The sequence below is a fragment of the Trachurus japonicus genome, chromosome 18 (genome assembly GCF_045865225.1).
Source record: "Trachurus japonicus isolate A0001 chromosome 18, Traja_1.0".
In the NCBI taxonomy this organism is placed as follows: Eukaryota; Metazoa; Chordata; class Actinopteri; order Carangiformes; family Carangidae; genus Trachurus; species Trachurus japonicus.
In genome coordinates this window covers 4,006,255-4,024,318 of record NC_140924.1, presented here as the reverse complement: position 1 = coordinate 4,024,318, position 18,064 = coordinate 4,006,255, and the positions used below count along the sequence as shown (strand labels likewise).

Here is an 18,064-nt window from a genome sequence, read left to right as displayed (position 1 = left end):
AGTAAAAATTGGCACTACTTACCCCGCTCTCCCCTATAGATATATTAGATATATATGCCACCGTCCATCAATGCCAAGTCTGAGAAAAACATCACCAGGTGTTTGAAAAAACTCTCACAAACATGGCTGACCTGCTTCACTATGACTGTGTGGGTGTGGTTTAATCAGATCTGACAGTTGGCAACCACAAGGGCTAACAACCGACCGTCACCAGAGCCTGATTTGAAAGATGCCGAATCCTGATTGGTTGCTAACAGAATCTGACTTTATCACCGCCCACTTCAAACCAGTGACACAATCACAGACAGCAAAACATTTCTCAAATAAATAAAACACACTTGAATTACCCACTCGTTATATTTTACACTACTCACTACTCAATCAGAAACATATTATCACAGTGTCACTGGTGTATTTGTACATTACCTCCACAGCAGTGTGTCAGGAGTAAGAAGACGACAGCAAGAAAAACTGAAAATCTGAAGACTCTGAGCAGAAACGGTCCATCCTTCACGTGAATCATCCTGAAGAGTAGGAAGAGATTTAAATACACAAGTATGAATTAAACAGCATGTACAGAGACTGTTATACCAAATACCATTAACATCCACTGAGATTGTAAAATTCTCTACACTAGATTAAACATTTAGCATCAAATCTGTGTAAAAATCTTTAGAAACTTCACTGAAAACATTACAAATCAAAAGTCGAAGCGCCACGTACCTGTCGCATGCAGAAAGCTGATGTCGCCTCTCACTGAGCTTCATGGTCTTGTACTTTGAACTGCGCAATGGATAATAAAATGAGGTGTATACACTCTTCACATTTACATGCATGTAATAACCCCGGCCTCCTTTGAACCAATCCTCTGTGCTATCTGGAAAATCATAGAATGGCTGGTAGATCAGGACAGCCAGCAGCCGCCATGCAGTCACCGTGACAACAAGGTTGTCGGTGATCTACCTGTTGATCCTTGGAAAAGCCACTCGTGATCATTTAGTTCTGTTGCAGAGGTCTAGGGTTGAGCTTGTGTGCAATGTTTATCCCTGTATTGATTAAAACTAGATGCAGCCCAACATACGGGTGCTTTTTAGTCTTTTTAGCACATTTAAAAGCATCTATTGCTTTTAAATGTTGCATGACACTCAAATGTGTCATTACACCCTTCTTCACGCAAAAGAAACAAAACCTTAATGGAAATTTAGATGATACCACTACTAGTAATACTACAGCTTTTGCTACAACCTCGCCATCCCCGTGACAGAATCTCACTGGGCCGGGCCAGGTCAAAGTCCAGAGTTATAAAATTATTTAATCATTTACAGAATCTTGTTACTTTTACTGTATTCAGTTGAACACTGACTGTTTAGTCAGAGGCCAGTTTTACCACCATACAACAGGGAACAACATTGAGGGCACAGTATATAAATGTATAAACAAACACCTATTCAAACCTTCAAGCTGGTTGTTTTTTCCAAATGCTCAGGTGGAACAAACCGGGTAAACATACTGAGGGCCAGACCACAATGCAACACGGTTAGATGGCAACAAGGTTAAGATGTAGTATTTCAAAAAACAATTTTATTAAAAAAGTATAAAATGTGACAAAAGTCCTGTTCAAGACATGACAAAAACACACTTTATGCCCCATATGTACCTTATTGACAAATGTATATTTAAAAATGAACTTAGCCAAGCAAAGGTTTAAAGCAGAAGTAAGGTGAATGTTTGTGTTAATACAAGTCTTAAATAGTTCTATCTTCCGACAGCAATCACTTACATAGAGTGTTTGGTCTGAAACACGGGTCTGTCAGTCACTCTGCTCTGTTGTGAGCCGAGGAGAAAACTTTTCTCGTATCCTACAAGTTTTATCCAATGAGGAGAGAGAACGGCATAAAGGGGCAGTCCTCTCTGTGTGTGCAGCCAAGGGATGCGCCTGAATGTGGTGACGTAGGGACGAGGACCAATACATCCATGACGAGGGCGGGGGCTGCTAACTCCATCGGCTGACAAGACGTTATGGTGCGTTCAGGGCAACTCGTAACTCGTGTTTTTCCGACCTGTGAAGTCGTACCAGTTCGATCTGGTACGAGTTCACGGGTCAGAAGTTACGAGTGGCCGTTATAGTGACTTTCACAGGTAAAACAGGTCGGAAAAACACGAGTGGGTTGCCTGGAACGCTACAAAGTCGTAAGTCGTGACTTGAAGCTGTAACTTACGGTTTCAAAAGCCTGCCTGGAACGCAGCATTAGCCAAAACGACCGGATCGCTTACTTCTGCTTTAAGCTACAAACAATTATAATAAATCTGTCTCATCCAGCTTCATTTCAAATCTATACCATCATATTCTCATGGTCAAAACATGTACTACTTCCCCCCCATGTGACTCCAGCTGAGCTGCTTTTACTGTCTTTTGAAAAACATTCATATTCTACATCAGTAAAATGCTTGGGATTTACCTGAGGAATGAATCAGGCACATCCTGGTTGTGTTACTGTTTTCTTTGATGGCATGAAACTATATTTTGCACAGTTTCAGTGAATGTCAGTAATGTGGAGTGATTTCATTGCCTCTTTTCTTCAAATTAATTTTGCATGTCTAAGTCCTTCAATCTGTGCTTGCATCCTTGTAAATAGAGTCTCGATCAGCTCCATCAGCTTCTCGGTGTTCAGTAGCTGTCTCCTCGTGTCTTTTTTAGTCTGGTCAAGTTTCCACTGAGTTTGTAACAATTTTTCCTTTTTTCTTAACAACTCCTCTGGTTTGTCATAGTTCTTCTCTCTCTCTGTTATTTCCTGCTCCACTGACTGAAGGTCCTGTTTGTTCTTTTCCTTGTCAGCCTCCACCTCCTTCAACTGTTTTTTTAGTTGGTTCCTCTGGTTCTCCAGCTCGGCTTTCACCTCCATCAGCTGTGTAAACACGTCTTTCTGTTGGTCTTTTAGCACGTGATTCTTCACCAACTCAGCTTTCTCACCTTGAGGAAATTTGAAAACAGCAACTGCAACATGACAAAATGAACTGCGTTTTTAAGAGATATGAAATTGTTTGTTTTTTTTCATGTCAAATGCACCAACCTTTAAGTAAGTTTTTTTTTGACTTACGTATTGACTTACGTATCCCTTTATGTATGGTATGAGCAACCATAATAACACCGATAACACTAAGAGCAGGGTCAATGAAGCAACATGCCCAACACATGTGATGATACAGTGTGGAAATGGGAGCAGCCACATCAGCTGAAATCAAAACAGAGCAACAGAAAAATCAGTATATTTATCATTAAGTTTTAAAATAATGATCCTTAATTAACTCACTGAGTGCCAACCATGCAATTTCTCGTTTTTCGTTCCCATGCATTGAGTGGCCATTTGAAGCATAAAGTTTCACCTTTCAAATGAGCCACAGTATGTGTTGGTGGCAATAATATAGAATACACTGTGGCTCGTCAAAAATGGTCTAAATTGCCGGTACACTTGACTAAAACTTTGGAAAGGAGCGCAGCACTCAATGAGTTAAGATCCATGCTTTAGGGTTTTGTACGGTAGCTTGTTGTAGTGAATGCACCTTGGTCAGACATTTGTAAATATTCTCTGAGAAATGTATGTTTTACACTTAAGTGATACAAACATGGATTTCAGTCAGACATTTTCAATGATAGAACCACTACACATACCTCCACACATGTGTATAAGAATAAGGAAGAAAACAGTGTCATAGGAAAGTGATCCACTGAAGGTCGACGGCAGCAGTTTAAATGGCAGTCCCTCCTTTGGATTAAACTTTATGTAAGCCTGAAAATATTAAATCAATTTCAGCGAGAGAGAGAGAGAGAGAGAGAGATGGTTAAATGGATTAGAAGGGTTTTAGTAACACAGTTAATAAATGGTTATTTAGTGTAAAAATGACCTGAAGAATATTTTTTTTCCATAACTAGCAAAAGTTGTAAAATGACAGACAGTTAATCAATAAATAATTGATTACCTTTGCATGTTGTGGCTTGTTACCATCCGTCATGTTCACCTGTGACAATTGGGTTGGTCCGACTGGCCCAGCCTGTTGAGAACTCACATCCGAGAACCCATGTCGATCCACGCACATGTGGGAGCTCCGAAGAACAGACAAGTAGTCCAGGCTCTCAGACAGACAGACATTTAAACGCATCTATTGCAAAAAGAAAATAGTCACAGAGGATGAGATGCATACATATGTTCATGTGGCATTACACCCTTCTTCACATGAAAGAAACATAAAACTGAAATTTAGACGATACCACTAGTAATACTACAGCTATTGTAACACCCCCACCCCCACCTACGTGAGAGAGATGATTAAATGGATTAGAAGGGTAACACAGTTAATAAATGGTTATTTATGTTTTAACCAGTGTAAAAATAACCTGAAGATCACTTGCGTGCTGTGGCTCGTTAACATCTGTCATGTTCACTGGGGACATAAAAAAGTAAATAAGATACATCTGGAAGGTGATCACAAGGTTTCAACAACAAACAAGTAATGGCACTTGCTGAAAATTCTCATTGTGACCATAACCACAAATAGCATAGACTTACATGTCCATGTCAGGAAAGCAAAGAATGCCGTAACTAACTGCGGGAGGTCACGCAAAACCATGATGATTTAAGTAGACGTGGGTGAGACAAAATAAGCTGAAATTATGAAACAAAAACAACATGGCATTCAAGAACACTTCATATGGCTCTTACAAAAAAACATTAACATGATAATACAAAACCGAAACAACTCACTCCTGCTAACTTAAAAAACAATCATGCATTCATATATAACACACACATTCTCTGAATATTATTATTAAATATAAAATATTTGAATGATCCACGGAAGTGAATAAAAGCGTATACCTGGTTGTTGTAACAAAGTCACTGCGTCTTAACTGCAATATCGGTGTTCAGATACAATAACCTGTACTTTGGTCAGATGTAATAAAGGGGTGTGTGCTGTATTTCCCGCCTGCAGTGCAGTACTTTGTACAGTAGCTTCCCTCTGTTCTTTGTAATTTAGGTTTGTAACAAATAAGATTTACAAGGAATTGCATGGTGAGGTTGCCTTGTACTTATAGGGTTGTGACCTCTGTCCACTGATCTGTAGCTGGTGAAGGTCAAACACATCAAGCTTTTAATGGTGAATGGTGATAGATCTACATTAGTGTGATGCAAAATAGAAATATACTAAATACATAATATTTTTTTGTTGTGAAATTGCTGTCTGCCACCTCCTTTACATGTTATGTAAAAAGAAAAAGAAAAACTGACATATATTCTGATCTCTTAGAAAACACACAACATGCCCAAAGTTCAAACACATTACAAATCCTTCATTTGTTTGAAGGTCAACATGGTGCACAAACACCAGGGGGCAGTGTAGGACTACTTTCATCTCTACAGATGGAGATGATACAGACATGTACAGCAGGGACATGTGATCAACTCTAAACAGGTTGCTTCCTAATGTTCATTTCCATCAGTACAGAAAGCTCAGAACAAAACAATAACCTAGTCATGGTATTTGTATTGTCATCAACATGACCGTCTCTGGTACGTTGACACCATAAATTAACAATTTCCTAATTATTTAAATAGAGACAAACTAAAAACTTTAAACGTTGAAAATTGTTGTGGGAAATGCTAATTACTGCTACTTATATTACTAACCTGTTGACATTTGTCATTGCTGATTACAAGCATCAATATGTTTGGTTATTTTTGTACAATGATCCCTTCATAGACATTCATTAAATTGTACATTGTCATGGGCTATGTTCCATTCAGCTTAAACATTCCCAAGAAACTCCAGGGCACAGCTGATCACTTCCATGAAGTTTACTGGGAATTTTGTTAAACTGTAATACAGTACAATAGGATGTCTATATTATTTTTTAAAATTTGATTTAGCCTTTATTTAAAGGTATATTGTGTAAGAATTACTCAAATCTAGCGGTGTGGTTGTAGATCGCAAGCAACTCAGTCTTATTTTTCATGCTGCATTCTCGTGAAATCGGTTAGATGGCAGACGGACAACAGCCGCTGCAGGTAACGGCATAAACAAGCCTCTATGTAAACAAGTGGTACGTCAGCACGAGGCAACACAATACACGTGACAATATGTTGTCATGGCGATGTCGTATTGTTGACCTGACCCACGTTTTACCGGCTTTCTCTAAAATGACATCTGGTTTGTTACCGACGGCCGTTTTTCCGACTGCACCTCACAGTCCTCACTGCGTTACCGCAGTGACTTTTCAGACGCCACCTCGGCCTGAGCCGACAGCTCTCAGCTGAGTTTTCGTGGTTTCCTACCACAGGGCCGTTGCTAGGAATTCTGGGCCCCCTGAAAGAATACTAAAGTGGGCCCCTGCCCCCTGACTTTTCCACTTTTTTTCTTACACTGCAAAACCTCAAAATCTTTCCGAGAATATTTGTCCTTTTTCTTGTCAAAATGTTTCATTTCTAGTCAAAACTAGTTTCTTTCCACTTAAAGGGACAACGAGGAGTTTCTATTTGGTTATAAAAAAAGTATCACGTTAATGTGGATGAATCTACACTTGTTAATGGCTAAATTTTTGATAAATATATCGTTTTGTCTCTATCGTTATTTTGTTATTTTAATTAATGGTGGAAATGCTGGGCGAGCCGACCAGCGTTTCCTTACTTTCGGTTTCGCGGACGCTCATGAGAATAATGCCGCCGTATAGAGGGTATGCGTTTACGTCACGTTGCCCTCGGCAACGCCCCGTTTGATCGGACTGAGTTGCAAAACAAGCGTCCCTCAACATGCTGGCGGATAGCGGTGGACTCATAAACTGGATAAAATATCGTATATCAAAACAAATTGATGTCAAAAGGAATTGACAACCAGCTCCCCAAAAGCGCCTGCTCCACGGACACTTCCTGTAACCATAGTAACACACAGTGTGACCGCGGCACCTGCAGAGTGACTGACAGGCTCACTGTTACTGTGCAGAGGGACCAGATTACAGCTGTTACTGTCGTCCTGATAGTGACTCCCGACACTTAAACACGAGCTGCTTTTATTCTGAAAAACTCTGACCAGTCAAACTGTAGGATGTGTTAGAGACTAATTTATCTGTCTAAACATCAGAACTACGACACCTGAAACTGTAAACACAGCTGATCGATGGAAAAGCAGCTCTGTTAGGTCATGCTGCTTTACATGCTGGCAAAGCTAGACATGTCAGACTTGTGTGGGCTCGGAGGAAATCGCTCTGTTACTTGCTCGTTTTTAAACTTTGGCGGCTCTGCCACTCGTCTTTTTGCCGCTCAGTGGACGTTCCACAGCTACATCTGAGTACCGTGACGTCATGTGCATACCCTCTATTGCCGTTTATGGTCGGAACTACGACGGTAACTGAACCTCTTTGAACCTCTGACTTTAATTCTTGATGAATGAAAACATGAGTCTGTCTTGCGCCGGTCAAAGAATTCTACGGTGCGCGGAGGCTCATAAATGTAGTGTGAAAACACTTCGCTTTTCCAAAACCCCTCGTTGTCCCTTTAAAATAAGACTCATCACCTAAAAATGTACTTGTTTTTAGATAATTTTCACTTGATTTAAATAAATATTCACTTGAAATAAGTGAAATAATCTGCCAGTGAAAGCAAGTTTTTTGTTCTTGTAATAAGAAAGAAAAACTTGCTCCACTATCAGATTTTTCTACTTATTCCAAGTGAAAATATGCTTGAAAGAAGTAAAAGCTTTCTAGAAACAAGCTACTTTTTAATATTATTTAAAGTATAATGAGATTTGTTTTGACTAGAAATGACATTTTGACTAGAAATAAGACAAATATTCTTGGTAATTATTTGAGTTTTTGCAGTGAAGACTACATATGAATTATCATATTTTATTAAAGGTACAGTATGTAAGAAATCTGAAGCAACTGGCCATACAATCCTCCTAATATGTCACAGAGACTCAGGAATAATGTTCATACAACATGATGAACTCCAACAACAATAGTACAGCCAGAGTATTCGCATTAAAAATCTTTTTTGCAGACTGCAAATCATGTTTATGTTTTGAATTTACGTGTTTACATGTTGCGCCACCTAGCCCTCTCTCCTAGTCACGGCGGCGTCAGTGGCATTTCAGCCTCCGGTCTGCTTCCACTGAGCTGCTGCTACAGCTGGGAGAAAAAACAAGATCACTTTGTTTTGAATTTGACTGCAGTAACCGTTTTTGGCCACATTCTTACATATTGTACCTTTAAGTTTGTTTTGATGATAATGCAGCATTACTATCGCAAGGGCAATGGGTCTGTTGTTGTTGTTTTTGTATTATTGTTGTTACTTTATATTGTTGTTTTTTTTCCCTGTCCTGTCTTGTATTTTTAACTGGACCCAGAGTCTGTACTAATAAATTATCTATTAGTCAGGGTCTTATGCAGAATAATCCAATCATTAGACTACTGGGATTTTTTGTGGGCCCTACTGGGCACTGGGGCCCTGGAATTGTAATCACCTTTCTCCCCTATACAACGGCCCTGCCTACCGTCACGCTGCCACTGAAGGTAAAAACATGGCGACACCACATGGCAGCAGCACCGAGCTTACCCGCTCCATGGAGATATGAATGATATGAACGGCTCATTCAGAGCTGAAAGGAACACTTCACTTTGTTGATGGGGGGATTACTGGTTAATGAAAAACAGACTGAAGAATCAAATAATCGGTTTTCTGGAATAGATAACAGCAGAACTTACACAATGTACCTTTAAACCAGGTAAAAAACCCGTTGAGATCGAGATCTCATTTTAAAGGGCGACCTGGCCAAGAGGGCAGCAGCACACGTCGTCAACATTTCCAAAACCCACCCTTTGCACACAAGTATAAATAATACAGCTCAGCTACCTTAGCTCTGTAGCTCATACAATAAAACACAAAGAAGCTAGTAAAAACAACCATCAGCAACAAACATAAAGATGACCTGGCCAAGCATAAAGCTAATTAGCGTCTTAGCCATATCAATGTTTTTATAGAATCAAAAATAAGTGACAACTTAATGTTACATGATGTGAAATACTCACAGATGTTGCCTTAGCAAAAAGGGAGAAAAACTCTGACTCAGAAGCTGACAACTGAAAGAGCTCACACATGACCGTAGCTGATTACATTAACATTCACTGAGACTGTAAAATGCTCTACACTAGATTAAACATTCAGCATCAAATCTGTGTAAAAATCGTTGGAAGCGGAAACATTCTAAATCAAATGTTAAAAATGCAACGTACCCGTCACATGCAGCAAACCGATGTCCCCTAGCTGCATGGTTTGTACTTTGACCCCTCCTCCCCTCCCCCCCTCCTCCTTTGATCAAATCCTCTGTGCGACATGGAAGTCATAGTTCAAAAATAAAAACCATGAAATCTTTTACAGAATCTTGGACTTTTATAATATTGAGTTGAACAGTGGCTCGGTACTGTTTAACCACAGGCCAGTTTCATCGCCATACAACAGAAATCAACATCTGTTCTGTTATTTTGAAATCAAACACAACCTATCAACACATTTTCAAATTATTTGAAATATTTACACTTCAAGGAGATGGAATGTAAATGTCTAAAAGTAAGAAAAAAAACAACACCTTTTAAACCTTAAAGCTGGTTGTGTTGCAGGCAACAGGGTTAACATGTAGTATTGCAAAAAACAAACAAACGAAAAAAAACAATTTCATTGAAAACAGTATAAAATGTGCCTAAAGTCCTGTTTAAGACATGACAAAAATGCACTTAATGCCCCTTATGTACCTTATTGGCAGTAAATGTTTACTTATTTAAGGATGAATGTTTCCAAGCAAAGACTTAAACTACAAACAATTATATTAAATCTGTCTAATCCAGTTTTATTTCAAATATATACTATCATATTCGCATGGTCATGTGAATCCAAATGTATTAATCCCCAAGGGGAAATTTAAAATGTCACAAGCAGCAGCAAAGAGAAAAAAGGAATGACAATGGAGAGGGAACACACAACAAACATGAAGTAAAATACATGAAAACACATAGTGTATTAAATCACAATAATAAATACAGTATGTGGATAAAAAGGTGCATGTAAAAGGTTAACTGTTTTTGTGGTCTCTTGAACAACATTTTGAAATAAATGTTTAACTATGTCATAACAGATGCATTTAGATTTTGCATTAGCCCCAGGAGAATCAGGCACATCCTGGTTGTGCTACTGTTTTGTCTGATGACATGAAACTATACATTTAATACAGTTTCAGTGAATGTCAGGAGCACAAAGTGATTTCATTGCCTCTTTTCTTCAAATTAATTTTGCACATCTTCGTCCTTCCATCTGTGTTTCCCTGTAAAAAGAGTCTCGATCAGCTCCATCAATTCCTCAGTGTTCTGTAGATGTTTCCTTATGTCTTTTTCAGTCTGATCAATTATGATCTTGAATTAAGATCCATGCTTTAGGGTTTTGTAGCGTGTTGCAGTAAATGCACCTTGGTCAGAGATTTGTAAATATTCTCTGAGAAATGTATGTTTTACACTTAAGTAATACAAACATGGATTTCAGTCAGATATTTCAATGATAGAACCACTACACATACCTCCACACATGTGTATTAGAACAAGGAAGAAAACAGTGTCATAGGAGAGCGATCCACTGGAGGTCCACGACAGCAGTTTAAATGACAGTTCCTCCTTTGGGTTCCACTTTATGTTAGCCTATAATTTCAGCAAGAGTGAGAGAGAGAAAGGGTTAAATGGATAAAGAAAGGTTTAAGTACACAGTATAGTAATAAATTGTTGTATCTGTATTAACTTGAGAAAATTGTTTCCATAACATACAATAAATCAATAATTAATGTATTACCCTTGCATGTTGTGGCTTGTTACGCTCTGTCATGTTCACCGGTGACTGTATGAGAATGGACAAAGACAAAGATGGACGAAGTTTAGAGCTAAAATGAAATCAGTTTCGGCGCTACTAAAGCTAGCCGTTGTGACCAATGCACTTCCGGTTAACATTGCTTTATAAACTTCAAACAACACACTCCCGAAATTGGGGGGGTGGTCATGTGACTAGGGGTCACATGCCTCCAGGTGTGTATGGGGTTTAAAGATAATTAAAGGAGTGTGTTTTCCCATAACAGTTGCCCCCCCGGGGCGCGGTAAATTTTCCTGTTTACATTACACGTACTGTATAAACAGGACTGTAGACAGTCACATAGTCTTCTGTTACATTTACGTTCTTTGTTACAACTCACCATAATATAGGATCACAATAATAATGTCAGTTATCTGGGGGTGATGGTCTGTCTGTCATCTCGGGTCCTGTCTACTCTGTCATCTCGTTTTGCTGCTGGCGCTGCAGAAAACTGCGTTTTACAAACATAATCCGTTTGTAATGGAAGCAGGTTTTCCGTGCTTTTGTGGCGATCTCAGGATATTCTGCTTTAATCCAGAATGCAGGGAGATAAGCTTTCTGTGAAGTGATGAAGCGGCAGAGAGCCGGGCCTGCACATGTATTAGTCGATACACACTGTGGAGCTTGGAGCATGTGAATCACCTGTTGCAATGAACCCGTAATTTAAAAAGGATTCGTGGTTTTTCTTTTAGAACAGCTTTTTTCTTGTTGGCAGGCATCGGGTCTTCTGTCATCTCATTATTGAGTTTTTCCCGGCCCGGCGACGTGTGTTTTTCACTCTTTTACGTTTGTGGACCTGCCTGTCAATTGTGCAGCGCTGGGAGGCAAAGTGGCAAAATTTCCTACATAAAACGACCAGAAGTGTGAAATAGATGAAACAAACGATTTTTAAAAAAATTTTTATTATCTCTTTCTGCGGCCCGGTACCAAATGGACCGGTAACATGTGACATGGACCAGTCCAGACTTTATTGTTCTGAATTTCAAGTCTAAGACTACAGTACATACCAACACCCTATGTAGGTTATTATCTATCGTTTTAAATGTCTGAATGTAACTTTATTTGTTTGTGTACCACGGGACCGCGGATGGAAACTAGCTTTCTAGCTAAATCTGGCATATTTACATCAAATGATTGTTTTTGTATGTACATGAATATGTGGAGTCCCATTTCAAATAAACTAATAAATGAAATGAAAATGAGCAGTCCTGGGTGACGTTTTTAAGGCATTAAAAATTGACTTGTGAAAAAAATGACTGTTTTATCACATGACAGTTCTGGTTAAGTTTCATCATCATCATCCATTTTTAATAGTGAAACCACCACATTCTCTCTACTTTTGTCTGTTCACGTGCCCGACGAGTTTGTTCACAGAAACAGAGCAGCTGCAGCTCCTACGCACTGTTTCTGTGGTCAGTGACCATTATCATGCTGTCACGGCAGTCTGACCTCAATATCAAGAAGGACCTCAAAATATAATTGATTGGTAGAATAGAGTCTATCCAGGAACCTCTTAGTATCGCTGTTATCTATTAATCAGTCCCATTTAACTTGAGGCAATGAAAACGTGAAACACTAGATAAATCCAACACAGTGAGTTCACAAACAACTAAATTGTAGCTCTAACAACATAATCAGTTCTAACTCAAGTATATAAACAGATCAATTAAATACAAGTCATTGAACAGGAGAGATTCTGTTACATTGGTTAAAAAAAATCAAACGAGTAAATATTAGTACACACCTAAATCCAGCTTACTATAAATCACTAGAGAGCACTACAAATGATGAAGATGGATCTGATCGGAGTGATAACACATATTGTTTGTTTGTAATGCTTGTTAATTAATTTGTTTCTCTGTGTCCTTTAGCTGTTCTTTAATCACATCTATTTGATTCTTTACTTCGCCTTCCTTATCTGTAATTTGTTGAAATGCAGAACATGTTCTCTCCAGCAGTTTCTCTGTGTTGATGTTCAGTTCCAGTAGCAGGTCATCCTTCGAGTTATTCTGCGTCATGAGTCCCATCAGTTTAAAATAACCCTTTGCTTTGTCACCTGTCTTTTCTACTTCTTCCTCAACTAATTTCAAATTCCTTTCAGTTTTCTCTGTCTCACTCTCTGTGTTCTCCATGTGCTCTTTTCTTTGATCTTTCACCTTATCCGTTATGTCATTCACTTCCTTCAGAATCTTTTTCATCTGCTCCACAATTCTCTGTTCTACCTCTTTCATTTTTAACTCTTCATGAAGGTGTGTTTTTTCCTTGTACACATCATGCTTGCTTTGCATTAAAACCCGATGTTCTGTTTTGTCACTAGCTGAAGATTTATCCACTTGATCTGGAAAAAGAGGGTAAAATATGTTGACATTTGATGTTTTTGTAGTGTTTCTTGTAGTGATTCTGCTGTAAGACTATTTCTGGACATTTCTTTGTTTTGTTTTTCAAATTGTACAGGCATTATCACTACAACCTTACTTAGACATAAAAAATAAGACATAAAAAAAGAATCTTTAAGTAACTTTACTTACTGAGTTTGTTTTGTCTCCATTTCCAGACAGACAAAGCAAAAGCAATGATCAACATTAAGCAGAAAACCACACTGAATGCAATAGAAGCAGCACAGTTAGATGTGACCATGAAGAAATCATCTGAAATAAAAGGGAATTAAACACTTGTATCCATGGAAAACCAGACTCAAGTTTAAAGGGATAGTTCAACATTTTGGCAAATTGGCCATTGCCATAATCCCTATAGTCTTAGCAGTAGGTTTGTTACCTTTAATTGTCGGTGCAAGCTATTTTTAGAACGGCGGAGCAGAGCCACAAGCTGCTCAGAGCTACACTACGGAGGCTCATGGGATTTTCTTGGTTTCCCTCATCAAACTCACGTACACAATCCAACAACTCCAAAACGCTCTGGTGGACAAGTCGTGACCTGCACATTCACCACACTATGAGATAATAACACAACGTTACGAGATGGAGTTGTTTTCAAGTTAAATGCAGACACTGCTTTCTGAAAAACTGCCCCTAACAGGAACATGGATCAGCGGTTTTGCATGTATTTACCTCTAAAACAACTCTGTGTGGTAACGTTGTGTTATTATCTCATAGCGTGGTGAATGTGCAGGTCACAACTTGTCCACCAGAGCGTTGTGGAGTTGTTGGATTGTGTATTTGATGAGTTTGATGAGGGAAACTTAGATATCCCATGAGCCTCCGTAGCGTAGCTCTGAGCAGCTCACCGCTCTGCTCCGCCGTTCTAAAAATAGCTTTCAAAGGTAACAAACCAATGATTATAGGGATTGTGGCAATGGGCCAATTTTTCAAAATGTTGAACTATCCCTTTAAGTGTGATTATTTTGTAATTATGAACCATTTCTACCTGGAATATAAATGTGAGTCACTGTGGTCTGGTTGATGGTCTTCTGTTGGACTCTACAGGTGAAGCTGTTGCTGTGTCTCTTCTCCACAGTCACTCTGCTGCTGACAGTATAGAGGACATCAGGACCTCTGACTGTCTCTGTAGGTCCAGCAGAGAGCAGCTTTCCCTCAGCGTCCAGCCACAGCAGCTCAGGCTCTGGATACCAGCCTTTAGACTCACACTGTAACACCACTCCCCCCTTGTCTTTGTCAGTCCCTGCTAAACTGATGACAGGTGACGAGGCTGCACCTATCAATGAGGAGACAATTCAAAATGTTATACAATATTCAAATTACATCCTTATGGAAGATTAGAGATCAGAAAATAATTGGATTCAGGTCTGACAAACAAATGCCCTTAAACCAAACCCAGATGCTAGAGCAAAACACTTACCAACAACAAGGTCTACAAAGTATTTTTTCTTTTGTTTTGGAAGAAAACATCTGTATTTTCCATTATCAGAGACTTTTACTTTGGAGAGTTTCAGTGAAATGTCTCCATGTATCATTTTGTCAACATCCAGCGATACTCTTCCCATGTAGGCTGTGTTTTGGTCAACCAGATGCTCCTTTCCATCGAGGAGCACATAAACAAATCTGGGGCTCAAGTCAAGTCTCCCCCACTCTATTGTTATTTGACCAGCATCCATGGGAGGGCTCAGCTGACAGGGCAACACGGCATCATCACCAGCCATCACCACAACCAGCGGAGGTGGATCAGTCTGCACATCACCTGGTAAGAAGTGGATTCATATTGAGTTCTGACTTCATAATACAAGATATAATATTAAATGCATACACAATGATGATGATGATCCTGGCTTCTGTTGAGCCCTATATAGGAGCCACCAGTGGTCCACCAGTGACCCCTGGCTTTCAAGTGAATATGTTCAAATGTGTTTTACATTTAATATTTCTGTTCTGTTCTCTAAAGCCTACTAAAATATAGTATATATGCATTGTGAATATTAAAACAACTGAAAATGTTGTGCCACTTCATGTCACCAGTTATCAACTATTACTACGGTATTAAGAGTCACAATCATGGGCCAAAGGCCTCTGCCTGGGTCAATTAACAGAAAATCAAAATAAGTGTTCTAGTAGTTTAGAAAATGTTGATGTTACATGAGCGCTTAAAACTTTACTTAATTTTACTATTCTGACCCTGTATATAAATGCATTCATTCCATCATCCATAAACAGTGTGACAAAATGGATGGTTTTGTACTGCAAATTTTGTTGGATGTAATGAATAATGGACCACACAGGACAAGGTCAAAAACTTGAACTTGGTGACTGAGGGGCCCTCCATACGAACGCGGGTATTTGTGAAACTGTGTGTTTCTCTGCACGGTTTGGCCTTTCATCCATACGTAACCACAGTTGTGGGCTCCTGAAACTGGAGTTGTTTGTAACCGGAGTCCAGGGTGAACTTTTTCCAGAAGTCCGGTTTCAGCAGTCATGTGTGGACAGGAAAAAAGCAATTTCTTGTCAACATTGTTTGACGTCACACTGCGAGGATAAACTGTAAATTGTATCCATGGAGACTTGTGGAGCACTCTAGACGTAACCAGCTGATGGAGTTTTTACTGAGCATTTAGCATAGCCATTGTTGTTTTTCCCAGTATGAAATGTTCCAGCCTGATTGGCTAAAATAGCCTTACTGTTAGGAGTGCTATCGCCCCCTACTGCTTTGGCATGTGCATGACATTGTTTGAGGCGGATTTTAACCAGGGGCCATAAAAGTTTGGTTTCAAAAATACCCGTGTTCGTGTGGACTAGGCCTGAGGGTTTAAGTTGACAATAATCTGATGGTCCTGTAAACTCTTCTGCCAGCTATCAAATCAAGTAAGAATATATAAATATGCCACCAAAGTCAGGTTTGAGATAACTCTCAAAAACATGGCTGACCTGCTTCACTAGGACTGTGTGGGTGTGGTTTAATCAGATCTGACAGTTGGCAACCACAAGAGCAAACAACCAACCGTCACAAGAGCCTGATTTAAAAGATGCTAAATCCTGAATTGTTACTAGCAGAATGTGACATCATCAACACCCACTAGAACCAGTGACACAATCACAGAGAGCAAAAATTAAGATTTGTAAAAGTAAAATAGACTGCTCTGTTTGGCAGCAATGTTGGTGCATAAATGGTGCATATTCTCATTTTCCCAGGTCATAGTATTTCAAAGGAGGTTCAATCGAAAGCAACTGGACTTAGTTATTTGTCTAGGAAGACGTTTCTCTCATCCAAGAGGCTTCATCAGTTCATGTACGCAACTGACCAGGCTGGGACCAAACTCTGTTTGGCAGTTCCCCACTTGATAGAGCCCTGCACTGCAGCCCAAGAGACAGCCCTAGAGCCAGGCTCGGGCCAATTACCACAACATTACCTCAGACCCCCTCCTTCCGCACTACACTCTTCTCCTGCCTTAGTAAATCTTCCATTGACTGTCTGCAATTAATTCAGAATGCTGCCGCCAGGCTTCTCACCAGGTCCTGTAAATCACAACACATCACTCCTATTCTGTTCTCTCTACACTGGCTCCATTTTAGGATTCATTTTAAATTACTTGTTATAACTTACCACCACCTACATTTCTGATTTACTGAAGCCGCACACCACATCTAGGCCACTCCGCTCCTCAAACCAAGGCCTACTCGCCGTCCCCCGCTCGAGGCTTATAACCAAGGGTGACAGGGCTTTTCAATCTGTAGCCCCAAAGCTCTGGAATGCCCTGCCTCCCAAGCTGAGAGCAGCTTCCTCCATTTCTTTATTTAAAAAACAGCTAAAAACGCACCTGTTTACACTGGCGTTTTATTAACTGTATTTAATCTCTTGTAATTTTAACTGTTTTATTGCTTGTTGATTTGTGATTTGTGTCTGTCAATGTGTCACTGAAATTTGCCCGTTGCACTCTGCTTTGTAAAGCACTTTGTGACTGTCGTCTGTGAAAGGTGTTATATAAATAAACTTCTATTCTAAAAAGTTGGGCTTGATTCAGGTTTGGGCCTGAGAAGGGCACTACCACTTGGTACATTTCACACTACTCAATCACATGTATACGGCAGCTGCGCCTAAGAGAAAATTGTCCTTTGTTTTTCACTACTTAATCAGAAACACATTATCACAGTGTCACTGGTGTATTTATACGTTACCTCCACAACAGTGCGTCATGAGTAAGAAGACGACAGCAGCGAAAACTGAAAATCTGGAGACTCTGAGTGGAAACGGTTCATCCTTCATGTAAATCATTCTGAAGAGTATCTAAAGAGATTTAAATACACAGGTATAAATTAAACAGACTGTTATACCAAAATAACATAAAAATTCAATAAAATAAATAATTAAATAATAAACGTTTAGCATCAAATCTGTGTAAAAATCTTTTGAAGCGGGGCGTCGTTTAGTTCTGCTGGTAGACAGGCGCCCCATATGCAGAGGCTAGAGTCCTCACTGCAGCCATCCTGTACTGAATCCCGACTCGGGCGACCCTTTGCTGCATGTCATTTCCCTCTCTCTGTCTCCCCGTTTCCTGTCTCTCTTTATTGCGCTATTGATTAAAGGCAAAAACCCCAGAAACTATACTTTAAAAAAAAATCTTTGGAAGCTTCACTGTAAACATTACAAATCAAATGTTAAAAATGTCACATACCTGTCGCGTGCAGCAAACTGATGTCGCCTCTCACTGTGCTGCATGGTCTTGTACT

The 18,064-nt window shown here is 39.5% G+C and overlaps 1 protein-coding gene and 1 long non-coding RNA gene across 2 annotated transcripts in view; both read right to left on the bottom strand.

Annotated features, from left to right (window-relative positions):
- LOC146968396 (uncharacterized) overlaps positions 1-18,064 on the bottom strand; it is a 431,785-nt gene extending 413,721 nt beyond the window's left edge. Inside the window, exons 1-4 of the mRNA XM_085760507.1 lie at positions 18,010-18,064; positions 17,513-17,610; positions 14,748-15,086; positions 14,316-14,603 (exon numbers count right to left, since the gene is read on the bottom strand). Coding sequence (XP_085616633.1) covers positions 14,316-14,603; positions 14,748-15,086; positions 17,513-17,610; positions 18,010-18,053 — 769 coding nt within the window. The 5' untranslated portion in view covers positions 18,054-18,064. The remainder of the gene's footprint in view (positions 1-14,315; positions 14,604-14,747; positions 15,087-17,512; positions 17,611-18,009) is intronic.
- On the bottom strand, positions 2,001-9,309 carry LOC146968397 (uncharacterized). The gene is made up of 6 exons (XR_015034212.1): positions 9,281-9,309; positions 4,566-4,661; positions 4,394-4,428; positions 3,979-4,158; positions 3,671-3,788; positions 2,001-3,233 (listed from the first exon to the last, which is right to left on the bottom strand). It is a non-coding gene; the product is annotated as an uncharacterized LOC146968397 (long non-coding RNA).